This window comes from Dermochelys coriacea, chromosome 3 (genome assembly GCF_009764565.3).
Source record: "Dermochelys coriacea isolate rDerCor1 chromosome 3, rDerCor1.pri.v4, whole genome shotgun sequence".
Lineage (NCBI taxonomy): Eukaryota > Metazoa > Chordata > Testudines > Dermochelyidae > Dermochelys > Dermochelys coriacea.
The window spans coordinates 130,423,880-130,440,876 of NC_050070.1; the positions used below are offsets into that span (position 1 = coordinate 130,423,880).

Genomic DNA, 16,997 nt, shown 5'->3' on the forward strand with positions numbered 1-16,997 from the left:
GACTCCAATGAGAGACTGCTGAATTGGAATTAATTTGCAAACTGGATACAATTAACAGGCTTGAATAGAGACTGGGAGTGGATGGGTCATTACACAAAGTAAAACTATTTCCCCATGTTTATTTCCTCCCCACACCCCGCACTGTTCTTCAGACGTTCTTGTCAACTGCTGGAAATGGCCCATCTTGATTATCACTACAAAAGGTTTTCTTCCCCCCCCCCCCCCCGCTCCTGCTGGTAATAGCTCATCTTAAGTGATCACTCTCCTTACAGTGTGTATGGTAACACCCATTGGTTCATGTTCTCTGTGTGTGTATATAAAATCTCCCCACTGTATTTTCCACTGCATGCATCCAATGAAGTGAGCTGTAGCTCACGAAAGCTTATGCTCAAATAAATTTGTTAGTCTCTAAGGTGCCACAAGTACTCCTTTTCTTTTTGTGAATACAGACTAACACGGCTGCTACTCTGAAACTTGTTTTGTCATTGTACATCACTGGCCACAGACTCATGAAGGAAAGAACGTTAGGTGCCAGAATTCAGTCTAAATTTCCAATAAGCATGGTTGATGCACAGGATACTGTAGCCTGGGTCTAGGAGTGGGAGAATTCTGAAAATTTAACCCCAGGGGAAATAAAGACAAGAATCCTAATACTTGAAGGTGTACACTCAGACCACAAAGGGGACAGAGGTGCAGTTAGCCTGTAATCATGACAAGGGACTTCAGAGTTTAAGGAATGATGCTATTTAGCAGACAAATTTCCTTTTGTCTGACAGATTCTGGGCCCTTCAAGTGTGATTTATGCTGCTTGAATTCTCTCTGTAGCAAACATCTGAGAGGATAATCTAGTCCTATGTCACTGTTTTTAAATGCTATAAACTAGACAAACTAGCAAATCCAGATTATGGAGTAATTGCGTACAAATTTTCATTTAAAAATGGTGATTTATGGGAGTGCAAAAAAAACAGAAACCACAAAAAAGTAACTTTAGCACTGAAACGAACAGGTATTTATTTCAATCAAATCTGAAAACATTTTTCTCCTCTAAGTGTTCCAAGTGAAGTTTCAGACCAAGATGAGTTCTTATAGTTGTGTTATAAGTAAGGCTGCGAGCGTCATGGAAGTCACAGATTCCATGACTTTCCACAATCTCCATGACTTCTGCAGTGGCTGGTGCTAGGTCAGGGGATGCCCGAGCTGGGCAGCTCCTGGGCCAGCAGCAGCAGTTTGGATGTGTGGGAAGGGGCTCAGAGCTGAGGCAGGGGGCTGAGGCGCAGGACAGCACTTACCTGGGGAGGGGCTCCCCATGTGCATGTACCTGCAGCTACTAGGCGGAGGGGCCAGGGGGCTTTGCACGTTGCCCGCAGCTGCAGGTGCTGCCCCCACAGGTCCCATTGGCTGTGGTTCCTGGCCAATGGGAGCTGTGGAGCAGGCACTTGTGGCAGGAGCCATGCGCGGAGCCCCCCCTTTCCGCCCCTCCCTTAGGAACTGCAAGGACACGCCAGTCAAAGCTGGGTAGGGAGCCTGCTAGCCCTGCTGGCTGCCCCCAGCACCAGCAGGGGGTCCCAAGCCATGTGCCGCTGCCCGCCTCCCAGCACCAGCAGAGGTCCAGGGTTGGACGCTGCCGCTCACCCTAGCACCCATGGCGCCCGGGCCGTGAATTTTTGTTTACTGCCCATGACCTGTCCATGACTTTTGCTAAAAATACCCGCGACTAAAACATAGCCCAAGTTATAAGTAATAGAAGAAAACTGGAAGAGTGGGGTTTGTAATAGAATTACTGAAACTATTTTCCACTATGGTAACTACATTTGGGCTGTAATGATCCTAAATCCAATAAGCAGTACCAAGTCACACAAGGAACCCTTGGAAAATATTTAACTCATAATATTGACAGACAAACACCAGCTGCACATGGCAGAGAATATGTACTAAACTATTAACTCACAGAACTGAAGGAGGGCTATATTAATTTCAAATTATCTTTGTTTTATTAAATTACTTGCTTCTGGAAGAAAACTAAGGAAACATTAATAAACTCTTATTCACAACATTGCTAATACCTGGTTTTAGTTATCGACAGAATAATCATAAAGTCATTCAAAATAATGTGAAAAGCATATTTTTCAGTCTGACAACCAAAACACTTGAAAAAATATATCAAGTGATCACAACTGAACAATATTCTAAAAGCTGAAGTGTAATACAATAAGATGCTCAATTATAGATTATATTGGAAACTTTGTAGTTTTATAAAGGGAATCAAAGCTTTAAAAAAAAAAATGAAAAATCCAAAATCCTCTGATCATACTATAAATCTGAAAGTCTACGTGCTGAGCATAAATGCAAATGAGAAGTCGATGCCTAATGTAGCAATAAGCTACTCCAGTGTGCATTATCATCATCATTGTGTGACTTGACTGGATTGTGTGGTAGTAGGTTGAATGCAGAGTGCCTATAATCATGGGAGAATTACATCAATAGCCTACTAAATATACACCTTGAACTTGATCACTTTTATTAGACTATGCCTCAGTTATGCCACATTTCATTATTCTAAAAAATAATTTTAAAAACCAACTTGAGGGAGAGGCATTATTTAAAATATCCTTCCACTAGGAAAATTATTTCCTAGAAGAAAGCCGAGAGAAAGTAGGGAAAAGAAAATTACCATCTTCTCTCTCCAATTTTGACTATACATATAGTAAATTAAAAAAAAAAATCGAACACTTTTTTTTTCTTTTTTCCAAGTTCCCAGGACCTGTGAGGTCCCTTTTCTCCCCTCCAGTCTCCATGAATCCAGTTGACTTTCTGGTGCAGTTTTTGATCCAATGACTACTTTCCATTACAAAAGCTAAATTGGAAAAAAATATTTTTTGTAATGGACAATGAGGTTTGCAAGTGTCCAAAAAGGGCTCCTGGGCTCACAGTGAGGGAAGAGCAGATGAAGACTAATGCTTCCTTAGTCTCTAAAGCTCTTTTCCCTCACTTTCTTGCCTCCATCCACCAACTCCCAACTAAACTTGGTTTCTTAGGACAAGAAACCAAAGAAGGCACTTTAATGCAACTCCTAGTTCAGCTTCCACACATAAGCAGTTTGCAGATACCTCCACTGATTTGTTTGCTTCTGTAGCTATTTCTAATCACAAACAGAGGGATTTTAGCTTGGTTCAGGTTTTGCTTTTAAACAGGTTACTATTTCATGAGAAATGCCACTGTGTCATTCTTTACACATCACTGGAGGAAGGCCTTCCCCAAAAGATAGGTTTTGCATGGTCTGGGTTTTGCATTTTTTCTAAATGTCAGGCATATCCAGATTTCTTGTAGTAAAGGGTTCCACCATCATGGACTACCTGCAATGAAACTGCTCTACCCTGGCCCCAGAGAAGTATCCCTGAAGGGCCACATCTTCCTATCCACTAGATAGATTAATTGCCTTCGCATAAGGGCTTTGAAAATGAGGATCAGGCACTTGAATTAAGCCCATAATAGAACAGGGAGCCAGCAGAGTGTAGGTGGTATTTGTTTATAATACATCAGCTCAGTGTATGTGATGTCTCTGGTGACCAGTGCCATACAGTCTACTACTGCCTCCTGGGTAAAAGTTCTCCTTTAGCGCAAGTGATGTTTTTGGCACTGAAGGTCTATGGTTCAGACCTCACTGACAACTATTGTATCTGTACAAATGGGCAGTTGTATTTTGTTACAAGAACTCTTCAAAATAACAAAGCTTGGACCTTTTAAAAAGTAATAATCAGCTATTATTTAGGAGAAAATTTAATTGAAGCTTTTAGCTGGCCCCGTATTCACACCAGCAGATTAGTACAGGGAGGAGCAGAGCAGAGACTAAGGCTAAATACACTACAGAGCTTGCAGCTGCACCACTATAGTGCTACTAGTGCAGATGCTCTAAGCCGACAGGAGAGAGCTCTCCCAGGGACTTAATTACTCCAGCCCCCGCAAGCAGTGGAGCTATGTCGGCAGGAGAAGCTCTCACGCTCAAATAGCACTGTCCACACCAGCACTTAGGTCAGTGTAATTTACATCACTCGAAAGGAGGTTTATTCACACTGCTGAGTGCCATAATTTATGCCAATTTAAGCTGTAGTGGGTACATAGCCTAACTCAGTCCTGTGTTGGCAGCAGAAAATTGGCAGGATACTTAGCCCTGGAGGTAGGGAGTACCTTTCATTACAACTCACTGACCACTTTGGCTCAGGGCAGCATAGATTTTAAGGATGCACAAAGAATCTGGAAAACGATGGGAAACTCAGACCTATCTTCACTGCCCTTAGCAAAAGACTATTAATTCAAATTGTTAGCTCTATCACAAAATCTGTCTGGGTCTCATATAAAAAAAACACACAATGTAAATGTAATCCATTTGCATTAAAATGTTTTGAAATAAATAGATTTGGAGGACTCTTAAATAGCTTCATTGAACAGGGTATTGCAAAACTAAACCAGAAAATCGAATAGGGATAATAGAAAGCTATAACATTATTTATGTCGATGTCGAAAACATATTTTGGAGTTTGGTTGCTGTAAATAGCTCATGTTAGACTAGTTTGCAATGTCACAATCTACCCTGAGTAAGGAGAGAAGCACTGTTGTACACCTGAGCAGGGCCAAGCATGGAGCAAGAAAATATCTTGCTTACTCCTCTTTGCAGCTAAGTAAAGGCTGTGATGATCCAGCACTTCGATCTTATTGTATACTAAATACATTGCACAGGAGAGAGGGCAAGTTTTTTAAATCACCTAATGTTTTCTGAATGCTCCTTATTCATTGTCTGTTAGTTTTTGTTTTTTTTTTTAAATCTATAAAATACCTACCTTATTTTGACAGATCTGGTGGACTGATCTAGAATGAGCATCTGGTATCACTGCTGCACTGCAGCCTGCATTGAGGTCAAAAACTTCTAATGTTCGGTTGCTACCAGCTGCAAGTATAATATCTGTAACCTCTGTGAGTTAAAGTTCAAACAACGTAAACAGATCTAATGGGGACAAGAGCAAAAAAAACCCCGTTTTAATAACATCTAGTTTATAAATTACTTGATTCATAAATGTATACTAAATTTCCATAAGCAGAATACCCATACCGATCAAAAATAGGCACAAATATATACATATTTCAATTGAAACAAACTCCTTAACTATTTCAACAGCCAGATTCTTACTAGCAAATAGGCCAAAGTATGTCAGCGGCCAGAATGAAAATTGATTTTTTTAAATACAATACTACAAGTGTATGGAATAGGATTATTCACTTGCATCTTTGCCAAGCATAAAATGGTCATCTCAAATTCTTGCTAATAGAATCTATAGAATACATAACCATATAGGCATATATAATAGCAGCATTTATGTAGTATTTTGGGGGAGGAGAAGTTGCCTCCAAACATTTTAAAAACATCAAATTAATTCTCACAATAGCCCAGTGAAGTAGTGAAGTACTATTATTGCCATTTTACAGATGGGAAAGCTGAAGCAGAGTGGTGAAGTGATTTAAGCAAGGTCAGTGTCAGAAATCAGATTATAAATAAAATATTTCTGAGTCCACATAAATTAAGGGTAATTAACCAGTGAAATAATTTACCAAGAGTCATAGTGGATTATCAATCACTGACAATTTTTGAATCAAGATTGGATATTTTTCTAAAAGATCTGCTCTAAGAATTATTTTGGGAACGTTCTATGGCCTGTGTTATACAAGAGGTCAGATTAGATGCTCGTAGAGGTTCCTTGTGGCCTTGGAATCTGACATTATTAAGGCAACAATTCTTTCATAAAAATATAAGAATAATTTTACTCTAAGTATGATTTATTTGGTGGTCCTGCCTAGGGATTCCAGTCATGGAGCAAGGCCTCACTGTGCTAGATGTTATATACAAACATATAATAATATAAAACAGTCCCTGCCTCAAAGAATTTACAATCTAAATATGTTGATCTCCTAGGCTGGAGTCCAACAAAACTACTATGAAAAAATTACATTAGTAATATAATTGTAGAAAAAGATACTAGCTATAGAGTTCATGCCAACTTTTTATACTTGAATAATTCCATGCCATTCAGCCTAAAATACTGTACAGAAACTATACAGGACCCAGGATACAAGAGTAGAAATCATTTATTGCTGAAAGGCTGGTAATCTCCACAGTAGAAGCCATGGGGAATTTTTGTACTGATTTGCAAATGCTCCTCTGTTTGTATCTGCAAAAGATATGAGATTAAAATACTATTTGGCAAAATAGAGTCATCATTTATGACCAAAAGTAAACTTCTAATGAAACATCCGGAAGACAAGATCCCCTTTTTATTACCAGACAAAGCCACAGTAATATAAAAGGTTCAGATCTGTGGACAGATTAAAAAAAACAAACAAACAATCTAGTTGGAAGACTCATAGTAGAAAAAAACATGTATACATATAATGTAGGCATAAGTACTTTTTGCTCTAACGTACGAATGTTCAACTTTCCATCAATTTAAAATCAAAATAATTCAGCCTTCATCCAGAAGATGTTAAGAGTAAATCTTCCAATTATAACGATTATGAAAGTAGAAATATCACCAGGTATAGTGCTGTATTTCACATGCTGCGTATGGACGAGAAAACAAACAAACCCTACTTTGTTTGACCCCCGGCATGGTACTAGAGATCTATTCCAAAAGGTTTTTTGAAAAATTGGTTGAGGTCTCATAATGTATCCAAATGCAGACTGGGTCAGGACAGAGATTTCAAGATTTAGCAACAGGCACTCCGTTTGCTCTGCCACGGTTCAGGTAAAACACTGCTCACAGATGAATTCAGTACTCCAGGAGACAGAGTGGTACATACTGAGCAAACAAATCCCTTGAGCTGAGTCTGGAGAAACAGGCACAGATATCTTCCCTCCCCAACATGCATGAACAATAGATAAAGGACCTGTTCCAAATCCCACTGAAGTCAATGGGAGTCTTTCCATTAACTCCAAAGAGAATTGGATCAGGCTCGAAGAGTAGAATCCTCTTTCCCCAACAACTGGAAGGGAAAGCAACAAAAGTTAATTGAAAAGAAAGAAAAAAGAATCCATCCCAACTGCGAGGCCCTAGCACATTCAGGAGGCACTGTGATCACACAGAGGAACCATATATAATTTTTTTCCTCCCCACTTTCAGGGACAGAATGCTAGCTTTGCTCTGGGACAAATGGCTGTGATGGTGTATAGGATTTTGTGGAGAGTTAGTCAGAGCACTGATTGGAGGGATGAGGAGGTTGGAATGAATCACAATGCAATTGTGAGGAGCAGAGGAAAGGAAACCTTTTAGTGCTTGACTGCACATGGAAAGGAAGATTATACAAAATGAGGGATTTGACTATGAAAGAGGAGATGACTTCAGAAAACTGACTGCAGTTAGCAGATAGAAAAGATGCACAGGCACTTAGTATTCCTTGCATAAAGTAAGGGGTATTCTGGAAGTGATACATATTTTATCTGGAATAAAATGTTTTGTGTTTTTATTTAAGATTTTATTCACCGGATAATCCTAGAGCAGGATAGGATTTCATTAAAAGGAGAGAGAAAATATTTCTGTTTCAGCATCACAACTGAGCAGAGGAAATTAAAACTAAGTCTAACAGTAAGAATCTCACCACCACTCTGCCCACTTTGTGTTTGGATCAAACAGTCACAGAGGTGTAAAGGGGACCGAAAAGCCCTGGCTGAAGTTAGGGGACGATACACCTGTTGGAGGCACTGTGGAAAACAGCCAGAAAGCTGCCTTCCAAGGACTTCATCACAAGCACACAATGCTGCAGCCCTTAAGGCAACCTGGGATGCTGTCATAATTTAATTTGACCCCCCCCCAGGACTGTCTAAATTATGCTACCATGGTCCTCTCCAGCCCTCAGAGCAGCCCAGGATTAGGATGACGCAAACATGGCTTAAAGCCACCTTACTGCTGCCACCTTACTGCCGCCACATACCCTAAGAGGGGTATGTCTACACTAGAAATGTAAGTTGATGTATATTAGGTTACAGCCACTGTAGTAATTACTGTGGTGGTGCATGTCCACACTACCCTCCTTGGGTTGGTGGTGTGCATCCTCACCAGCATTTCCACTAACCTAACAGAGGCAGTGTGGGGAATTGAGAGCCCAGTCTCTCAGCTCCTCTGGCAACTTCCTGCTGGAAGCCTGGCTACCCCACAGGCTCCTGACAGGCTGCCCTCCCACTCCACTCCCTGATCCCTGCTGGGAGAGGGGTCCAACTGCCCAAGCTTTTTGCCCTGGCTCCCAGCTTGGAGCAAGATCCATTCTTGCCCCAGTTCCCAACCAAGAGCGGGGTCCAGCCACCCAGCTCTCCAAGGGAGTGAGGTGCAGCTGGGCTCTAGACGCTCGGCTTTCTTGTCAATTTCATGGCTCCTGCCAACAGCCAATGTAAGGAATGCAGTGTTTACAGACATTGTGTTACCCTAACTACACCAACATAAGCCTTACACCTCTTGTGGAGGCGGAGTTATGTCAGTGCAGTAGGGCTCTTACTATTGTAGACCAGTGGCTCTCAACCTTTCCAGACTACTGTACCCCTTTCAGGAGTCTCATTTGTCTTGCATACCCCCAAGTCTCACCTCACTTAAAAACTACTTGCTTACAAAATCAGAAATAAAAATACAAAAAGTGTCACAGCACACTATTACTGAAAAATTTCTCTCTCATTTTTAACATATAATTATAAATCAATTGAAATATAAAAATTGTACATGCATTTCAGTGCATATATGAGCAGTATATTTCAGCTTTTAGATCAAAATGTTCAATTACATAATTCGTTGTATAACCTCTTCTCTGCTTCACACTTAATTTTGGAGATGCCCATGAACACATCATCTCACACTATCTGCAGTTAGATGGCAGCCATATTCAAACTAAACCAGTCAATAACACAATTTTATATTTTTAAAGGATTATACACACACATAGTTAGATGTAAATTGAACTACTTCTCTTGTGAAAGAGAACTCAGACTGGGGTGCAAACCGGCAAAGCTCTGAGTCTGTGTGCATCACGTCATAGTTTGGCCTATCACTTACATTCAGATATTTCATAACCAACTCTAATTGAATCTCACAGTCCTGGTTTGTTAGGTCTCACCCTCAAGCACCTTGGAGAGGGTAGGAGGCCTATGCTCCACACACTCATTTCCCTTCAGTGGAAAAAGTCACTAGAATTCATGCCCCCCAAAGGCACTTGTGGAGCTCTCTTCTTCTCTAGATCTACTGGCACATGACTGGGTCTAGCATTGCTTTGATTAAAAAACTGCCATCACTTCTTGGGTGCCATGTGGTTTACATCATTAGACCCTGTACCCACAGAGCTTTTGCTATTCACTTTTGAATACAACTCTAGGCCCTCTCCATTTTCTGGAGACGTGCAACTCAATATTTTTAACAGGTTCAGGCCTCCTGGTAATATAATCTAAAATGTCATCAAATGAACACGCAGAGACTTCAGTTGAGTGTTCCATTAACTCAAGAGAGACTTTCCTTTCAGTATCTTCTGTTTCATTACCTACATGCCTAGTAACAGAGCCCTGCATATCTCTGCGCTAGAGAGATGTGTTCTTAGCTATATCTCTGCGTATTCAATTTAGTGACTTGCTTGGCCATTCTAGTTTTAAATCCTTTCTGTTTGATGTTGCATTATCTACTAGCATGGATGACTGCTTAGATTTTGAACAGCTGCATCTTTCAAACACTTCAAGTTTTAGTTCCAGGAAGTCTCTTGCCAATCCAATCAATGGCAATCCACAGTAAACAAATTCACTTGGGGAAATAAGAAATCCAGGGTTAAGCAATCAACTTTACAAAGGCCATGACAAAAGGGAGGATTGGATTTACCAATATTAAGCACTATTACCGAGCTAGTAGAAATCTGATGTACTGGATAACAACAAACCCTAATAAGCACTGGGTAGAGAGCTAGAACAAGCTTATTTTTGTGCAGTAAAACTCCACGTGATCCCCTAGGTATCCTGTTGAAAACAAACTCTTCTGAAGTACCTGAACTCAACATTTTACTATTTATCAGCATTTTAAGGACTCTTCTTAGCTTGAAACACTTAGCATGGAATTCTGCCTATCCATGTACAGCATGTGCTGGTACAACTTGTTTGCAGTGTTATTGGTATCATGTTGGTCCCCGAATGAGAGAGACAAGGTGGGTGAGGGAATATCTTTTATTGGATGAACTTCTGTTAAGTCTGTGAAGCTCAAAAGCTTGTCTCTTCCACCAACAGAAGTTGGTCCAGTAGAATATATTACCTCACCCACCTTGTTTCTCTAATACAGTTTGACATTTTAAAATGTCAGAGTACATGTTCCATAGTTTGTTCACTTATTTGGTACATACTGTTACCATGAATAAGTGCTAAAATAATTGATATAGAATTAATAGTTCAGTCATTTGAATTCTCATTTTTATCTCATTTTGAATTCCTTACATACTGTTGATTCCCTTCCTAAAAAGGTATGTCAGGCTTACTGCAAAACTGAAATAAAAAAAACCCACAAGTTTTGTCTGCTTCAAGTTCTTTAAATGGATTGAATGCATTTAAGTATATGAAGCATCGCAATCTGAAAATAAATTAAAATTAATGGCAGATAGTGAATTTTCACTGCTTTCACCAGCAGTTATGTTCATATGCCATACTGGGTCAGACCAAAGGTCCATCAAGCCCAGTACCCTGTCCTCTGACAGTTGCCAATGGCAGGTGCCCAAAGGGAATGAACAGACAGGTTATCAAGTGATCCATGCCCTGTCACCCAATCCCAGCTTCTGGCAAACAGAGGCTAGGGACACCATTCCTGCCCATCCTGGCTAATAGCCATTGATGGACCTATCTACCATGAATCTATCTAGTCCCTTTTGAACCATGTTATAGTAATGGCCTTCACAACACCCTCTAGCAAGGAGTTCCAGAGGTTGACAGTGCATAGCGTGAAAAATACTTTCTTGTGTTTGTTTTAAACCTGCTACCTATTAATTTCATTTGGTGGTCCCTTGTTCTTATGAGAAGGAGTAAATAACACCTCCTTATTTACTTTCTCTATACCACTCATGATTTTATAGACCTCTATCATAACCCCCCTTAGTCACCTCTTTTCCAAGCTGAGAAGTCCCAGTCTTATTAATCTCTCCTCATACCTTTTCCAATTCCAATATATCTTTTTTGAGATGGGGCGACCACATCTGCATGCAGTATTCAAGGTGTGGGCATAACACGGATTTATATAGAGGCAATTTGATATTTTATGTCTTATCAGCTATCCTTTCTTGATTCCCAACATTCTGTTCACTTTTTTGACTGCCGCTGCACATTGGGTGGATGATTTCAGAGAACTATCCACAATGACTCCAAGATCTTTCTTGAGTGGTAACAGCTAATTTAGACCCCATCATTGTATATGTATTGTTAGGATTATGTTTTCCAATGTGCTTTGCATTTATCAACATTAAATTTCATCTGCCATTTTGTTGCCCAGTCACCCAGTTTTGTGAGATCCTTTTATAGCTCTTCACAGTCTGCCTGGGACTTCACGATCTTGAGTAGTTTTGTATGTATTCTAACATGAGGAAATTTAACTAAATGGTAACATTAGAGAGTGTAAAGGAAGTTCTCGATAAAAAGGATGATTTTGCATTTAGCCATAGACGCAGTAGTCAGGCCATCTGGTTTCTACTCCTAGGATTGCAACAAACCTCGTGTGACATTTGCAAAGAACGCTCTCTCTGCCTCACTTCTCTCATTTAGAAAATACTTACCCATCTCACAGGGATATTGTGATGTTTATTCTTTAATGCTTACAGAACTCTTTGACACCCTTGTTTGGAAGGCCCCACAGAATGGGAACAGTATTAAGATTATTACTATTTATTATTGTGTTGTCTTTACCTCTAAAAATTGAGAGAATCCATTGGCCATCCAGATTGCATTACCATGTTCTTCTAATTAAAGGATTAAAGCATTCTTTATAGTTCCTTCTAGACTTCTTGAATCTGTTCCAACAAGCATTTTTCCAAACTCAGAGCATGGAGTGAGACTTGTGAGAAACAAAAGACGCGACACCATGCTTTACAAAAGTAAAAATGCCAGGAAATGGACTGGAGGAAAGCCATAAATAAAATGTCAAAGCAAATTAAACTTTTTAAAAATACTTCCTTTTTAATAACAACTGGCCCTAAGAATAATTTGAGGGGTTTTTTTATAATGTCAACAGTTTCAAGTTTGTCCTTTTAGGATTAGAAAAAATAACTCAAGGAAACTAATGGCATGGTGTTAGGAGTTGGCATTGCTTTAAGTGATACTGATTCAATGGATACCTGCAGCATCGAGAGGAAAATATTTGAACAAAAATAGAGATATCTAGCTATTGTACAGTTATCCTACAACATAATTGCTTCATAGCTTTTGAGTAAGTCCACAAAAATACTAAGAAAATCAATCCATTAAACAAGCTTAGAATTAGAAAATAAAGCTTTAGTCATTTGGTTCTGAAACATCAGGATTGGAATTTCATTAGCATCTCATTTTAGGATCAAAAAACAGACTTACAAAAGGTAGGTAAGGAGTATTATCCCCATTTTACAGAAAGGGAAACTTAAGTTTAAAAAAAGTAGAACTGAAAAATAGTAGAAAGGAAATTGTAGCATAATGGTGGCATAAAAATATAAAGATCAAAGATGAAATTTTAGAATTATACGGATGCTCAAAAGTATTGCTGTAAACTAGCAACAGTGAATGGAAAACAGAAACACGCAGTAATGGGAGATTGGACGGGTAAATCAGCTGTAAATTAAAAGATTAACAAGAAGTCAGTGGCATTTCCATATAATTGGGTCAGTTCAAGTGAGAGAATGACCTGTAATAGAGGGGAGACTTGGGAAAAAGACTAAGAGAAGGCAAGAACTAGAAAAACAGGTTAATGGGGGAGGAATAGGTGGATATAGTAGCAGAATGGAGGAAATCCATGCACAAGTTTCAAGACTAAGAAAACAATATTTTCATTACAGGTTTCAGAGTAGCAGCCGTGTTAGTCTGTATTCGCAAAAAGAAAAGGAGTACTTGTGGCACCTTAGAGACTAACAAATTTATTAGAGCATAAGCTTTCGTGAGCTACAGCTCACTTCATGCATCCGATGAAGTGAGCTGTAGCTCATGAAAGCTTATGCTCTAATAAATTTGTTAGTCTCTAAGGTGCCACAAGTACTCCTTTTCTTTTTGCGAATATTCTAATTGTATGTGGTAACAGAAAGCCAGTGAAAGTGATGGAAGTGATACAGTTGCTTTCCTGCTCTGGCAAATGAAATCTGGCTACCTCTGAAGTTCAGAAAATATTTAGGAAGACCATAAAAAAGTTAGTTTCAATAACTGTAAGGAGAAGTAATTAAGGCATGAATACATATTTCAGCAAAGGCAACAAAATGTAAAGAGCAGTTTTAGGAGGTTAAAGACAAGAGTAGTAGTAACTTTTGCCTCTGAAAATATATTCTTGATCAAAAAACTTTCAGGACATGATTCATTTTCATTCTGTGATGCCCAGACAAAGATATATGCAAGATTACTTTTGTTAAAATAATCCACAAAGCACCTACTGATAGAACATTGTTCCATTAATGGAAATGTTTTACCAACCGTTTTAGGTCATCCTTGCTTGTGTCAAGATAGCAACTTAACAGATGAAATTCAGCTCCACAACACAACAATATAAATGTATCTATGTAATAAAACTGTGCAAAGCGTATAGATTTATGGAACGTGTCCTTGCCCTGAAATGAAAAGGGAATAATTAAGAATGGAATGTATATAATATATACTATATAATTTTTTCCAGGGAATTTATAGCACTAAGACAGAACAGGTTAACTGAGTAAAGATATGCCCTTTTCATTCTCAATACTTACTCATCCCAAGATCTACTTTTTTTTTGTTTTCATTAGTTGGCACCAATGTTAATAACATCTGTAGTCAGTTAAATCTAATATAATCTGGTTTAACATATTAAACTTCCATTTTTTTGAATTGGAATTCAGGGACAGACTGAAATTAAACATGGTATTACAGACTAGCGCCAATAAAAGTATGAAGAATTATAGAGTACAGTGAGTAAAGCCAAAACTTTCAGAAATTTGGGTGCCTCAATTTTTGGTTATAGAACTTGACACACATAAGGCCTGACTTGCAAAGGTGCTGTATACCTATAGTTCTCATTGGTGTCAGAGCTGTAAGTACTCAGCAACTCAAAGTCAGATAAAATGCCAACTCTTGCAAATTTATCATGAGAAACATGCTTCCTAAGTAAAATTAAGCCTCACTCGTGATCAGCCATGGCTGGAAAAAAAATCCTGACATTGTAGAGTTCTAGCACCAAGATCATGAGAGAGACTTAATTTTACTTAGAAATCGCCCCGGGCAGAAGTGCAGGAGCAGAAGTGAGGCTGGAAGGGCTGAACTATGGCCTGGGAGCTACAGGGGGGCTGAAGTGAAGAGGATGGAGGCTGATTAGGTAGGGAGGCTGTACTGATGGTGGGTTCTGGGTAGATGGGGCGAGTGCTGGGATAGTGCTCCGAGGCTGGCAAGGGTTGATGGGGTAGAAGGTCTAAACTGATGGGGTGGTGATGATGGGGCCTAGGGAACTGAACTGAGAGGGGGCTGAATTGAGGGGGGTTGGGTGGGGACAGAACTGATGGGGGACTGGATTAATTGCTGGGCAGGAGAGTGGCAGATGTGGGGGTGAGAGCTCCTGCAAACAGGGGCCAAAAATCACCTTATCCAGTACATGTGAGAGAGTGGGCAACACTAATTGTCACATGCACACAGCCTGGGGATGGGCAGGGGGAGTTCAAAAATCCAGAGATTGACCTAAAAACACAATATAATCTTTTTTAAAAAAATCTCATGATATTTTGGGCCAATCTGATGATTTCTGGTGGTCTGACTCATGATTTTTCATCTCTTGAAGTTGGCAATACTAAGTCAAGCACTGTATGTCCTAAGCTGGGCTCCCAACAAAAGAGAGTTTTGGGTACTGATAATATGCAGAACAGGGCCTACTATGTGTCTAACTGACATGAGTTACTCATTACCAGAAATAGGGCAGGTTCTGAATTGCGGACAGACCAGATCCTTAATGTTCTGTCTTCTGATGCAGAAACTAACCACCTCTTGTCATGACTCCAGCCAACAGAGTTAATTGCACCATCATGACCTAACAAAAATAATAATGGAAATATCAGAAAATCTATTTCTCATATTCACCCAGAGATAACATATTGATTGGATATAATTATTCAGCATTTTAAAAATAGATTTTATGTATAGGCTTCTGTCAAGGTTCCTTCCCCACTCTGAACTCTAGAGTACAGATGTGGGGACCTGCATGAAAGACCCCCTAAGCTTATTCTTACCAGCTTAGGTTAAAAACTTCCTCAAGGTACAAACTTTGCCTTGTTCTTGAACCCTATGCTGCCACCACCACGCGTGTTAAACAAAGAACAGGGAAAGAGCCCACTTGGAGACGTCTTCCCCCCCAAGTCCTACACCCACTTTCCTGGGGAAGACTTGATAAAAATCCTCACCAATTTGTACAGGTGAACACAGGCCCAAACCCTTGGGTCTTAAGAACAATGAAAAAGAAATCAGGTTCTTAAAAGAAGAATTTTAATTAAAGAAAAAGTAAAAGAATCACCTCTGTAAAATCAGGATGTTAAATACCTTACAGGTTAATCAGATTCAAAACAGAGAATCCCTCTAGGCAAACCCTTAAGTTACAAAAAGACACACAAACAGGAATATAAATTCCATTCAGCACAGCCTATTTTACCAGCCATTTAACAAAAGGAAATCTAATGCTTTTCTAGCTAGATCACTTACTAACTTTTTACAAAAAGAAAAGGAGTACTTGTGGCACCATAGAGACTAATGAATTTATTTGAGCATAAGCTTTCATGGGCTACAGCTGTAGCTTATGCTCAAATAAATTTGCTAGTCTCTAAGGTGCCACAAGTACTCCTTTTCTTTTTGCGAATACAGACTAACACGGCTGCTACTCTGAAACCTAACTTTTTACAGGAGTTAGGAGCTGCATTCCTGATCTGTTCCTGGCAAAAGCATCACACAGACAGACCCTTTGTTCCCCCCCCACACACTCCAGCTTTGAAAGTATCTTGTCTCCTCATTGGTCATTTTGGTCAGGTGCCAGCGAGGTTATCTTAGCTTCTTAACCCTTTACAGGTGAAAGTTTTGCCTCTGGCCAGGAGGGATTTTATAGCACTGTATACAGAAGGGTGGGTACCCTTCCCTTTATTTTTATGACAGCTTCAAAGAGTTTGATTTAAATCAGTAAACATCAATCCTTGCTGATTTTTCTCTCCACCCAAAAACAGATGAAAAATGTCTCATTAATAATCCAAATTCACAATGTTAAAAAAGTATCAAATTGTTATATTGTATACAACTGGCGCACATTTTGCTGCCAATGCTATCAGGGAATTACTGAGAAAATAATACATGTTTTATTCCTGATTTTTTTCATGGTTGATTTTTACATGGTCATTTTTATTTACTCAAAATTTGAAATAGTATCTGAATACTTTTAAATTCCTACAATATCAATCTGTCAATTAACACTAAAGAAATACTTCTATGTAAAAATCACTGTCCATCAAAACTAATGAAAAAATAAAAATGAAATCCTTTCAAGCCTCTATATAAGTTAGCAACAATGGGGAATTTGGAGATCTTTACTGGTGAGATAATGAAACTAAACAGAGCAGAGTTTTAGCCCACGGCAAGACTTGGTTATTGTACCAGTTTGATGATTTATTTTTTAAAGATCTAAAGACTTCTTTTGCATTTAAAATAAAATACTGTTAGGATTTTCAAAAAGCTCAAAGGTAATTTGTCTTGAAACATAAAATACTTTCTGAAGTTTGATTCCATTTGTTCCATA

At 39.2% G+C, this 16,997-nt stretch overlaps 1 protein-coding gene across 2 annotated transcripts in view; it reads right to left on the reverse strand.

The window, feature by feature from the left end:
* Window positions 1-16,997, reverse strand: part of WDR27 (WD repeat domain 27) — a 231,932-nt gene that overhangs the window by 129,512 nt on the left and 85,423 nt on the right. For both annotated transcript variants that reach the window (XM_043511323.1, XM_043511324.1), the window contains 4 exons: window positions 15,133-15,254; window positions 13,682-13,815; window positions 6,121-6,218; window positions 4,836-4,957 (listed from right to left, as the gene is read on the reverse strand). In XM_043511323.1, coding sequence (XP_043367258.1) covers window positions 4,836-4,957; window positions 6,121-6,218; window positions 13,682-13,815; window positions 15,133-15,254 — 476 coding nt within the window. The remainder of the gene's footprint in view (window positions 1-4,835; window positions 4,958-6,120; window positions 6,219-13,681; window positions 13,816-15,132; window positions 15,255-16,997) is intronic.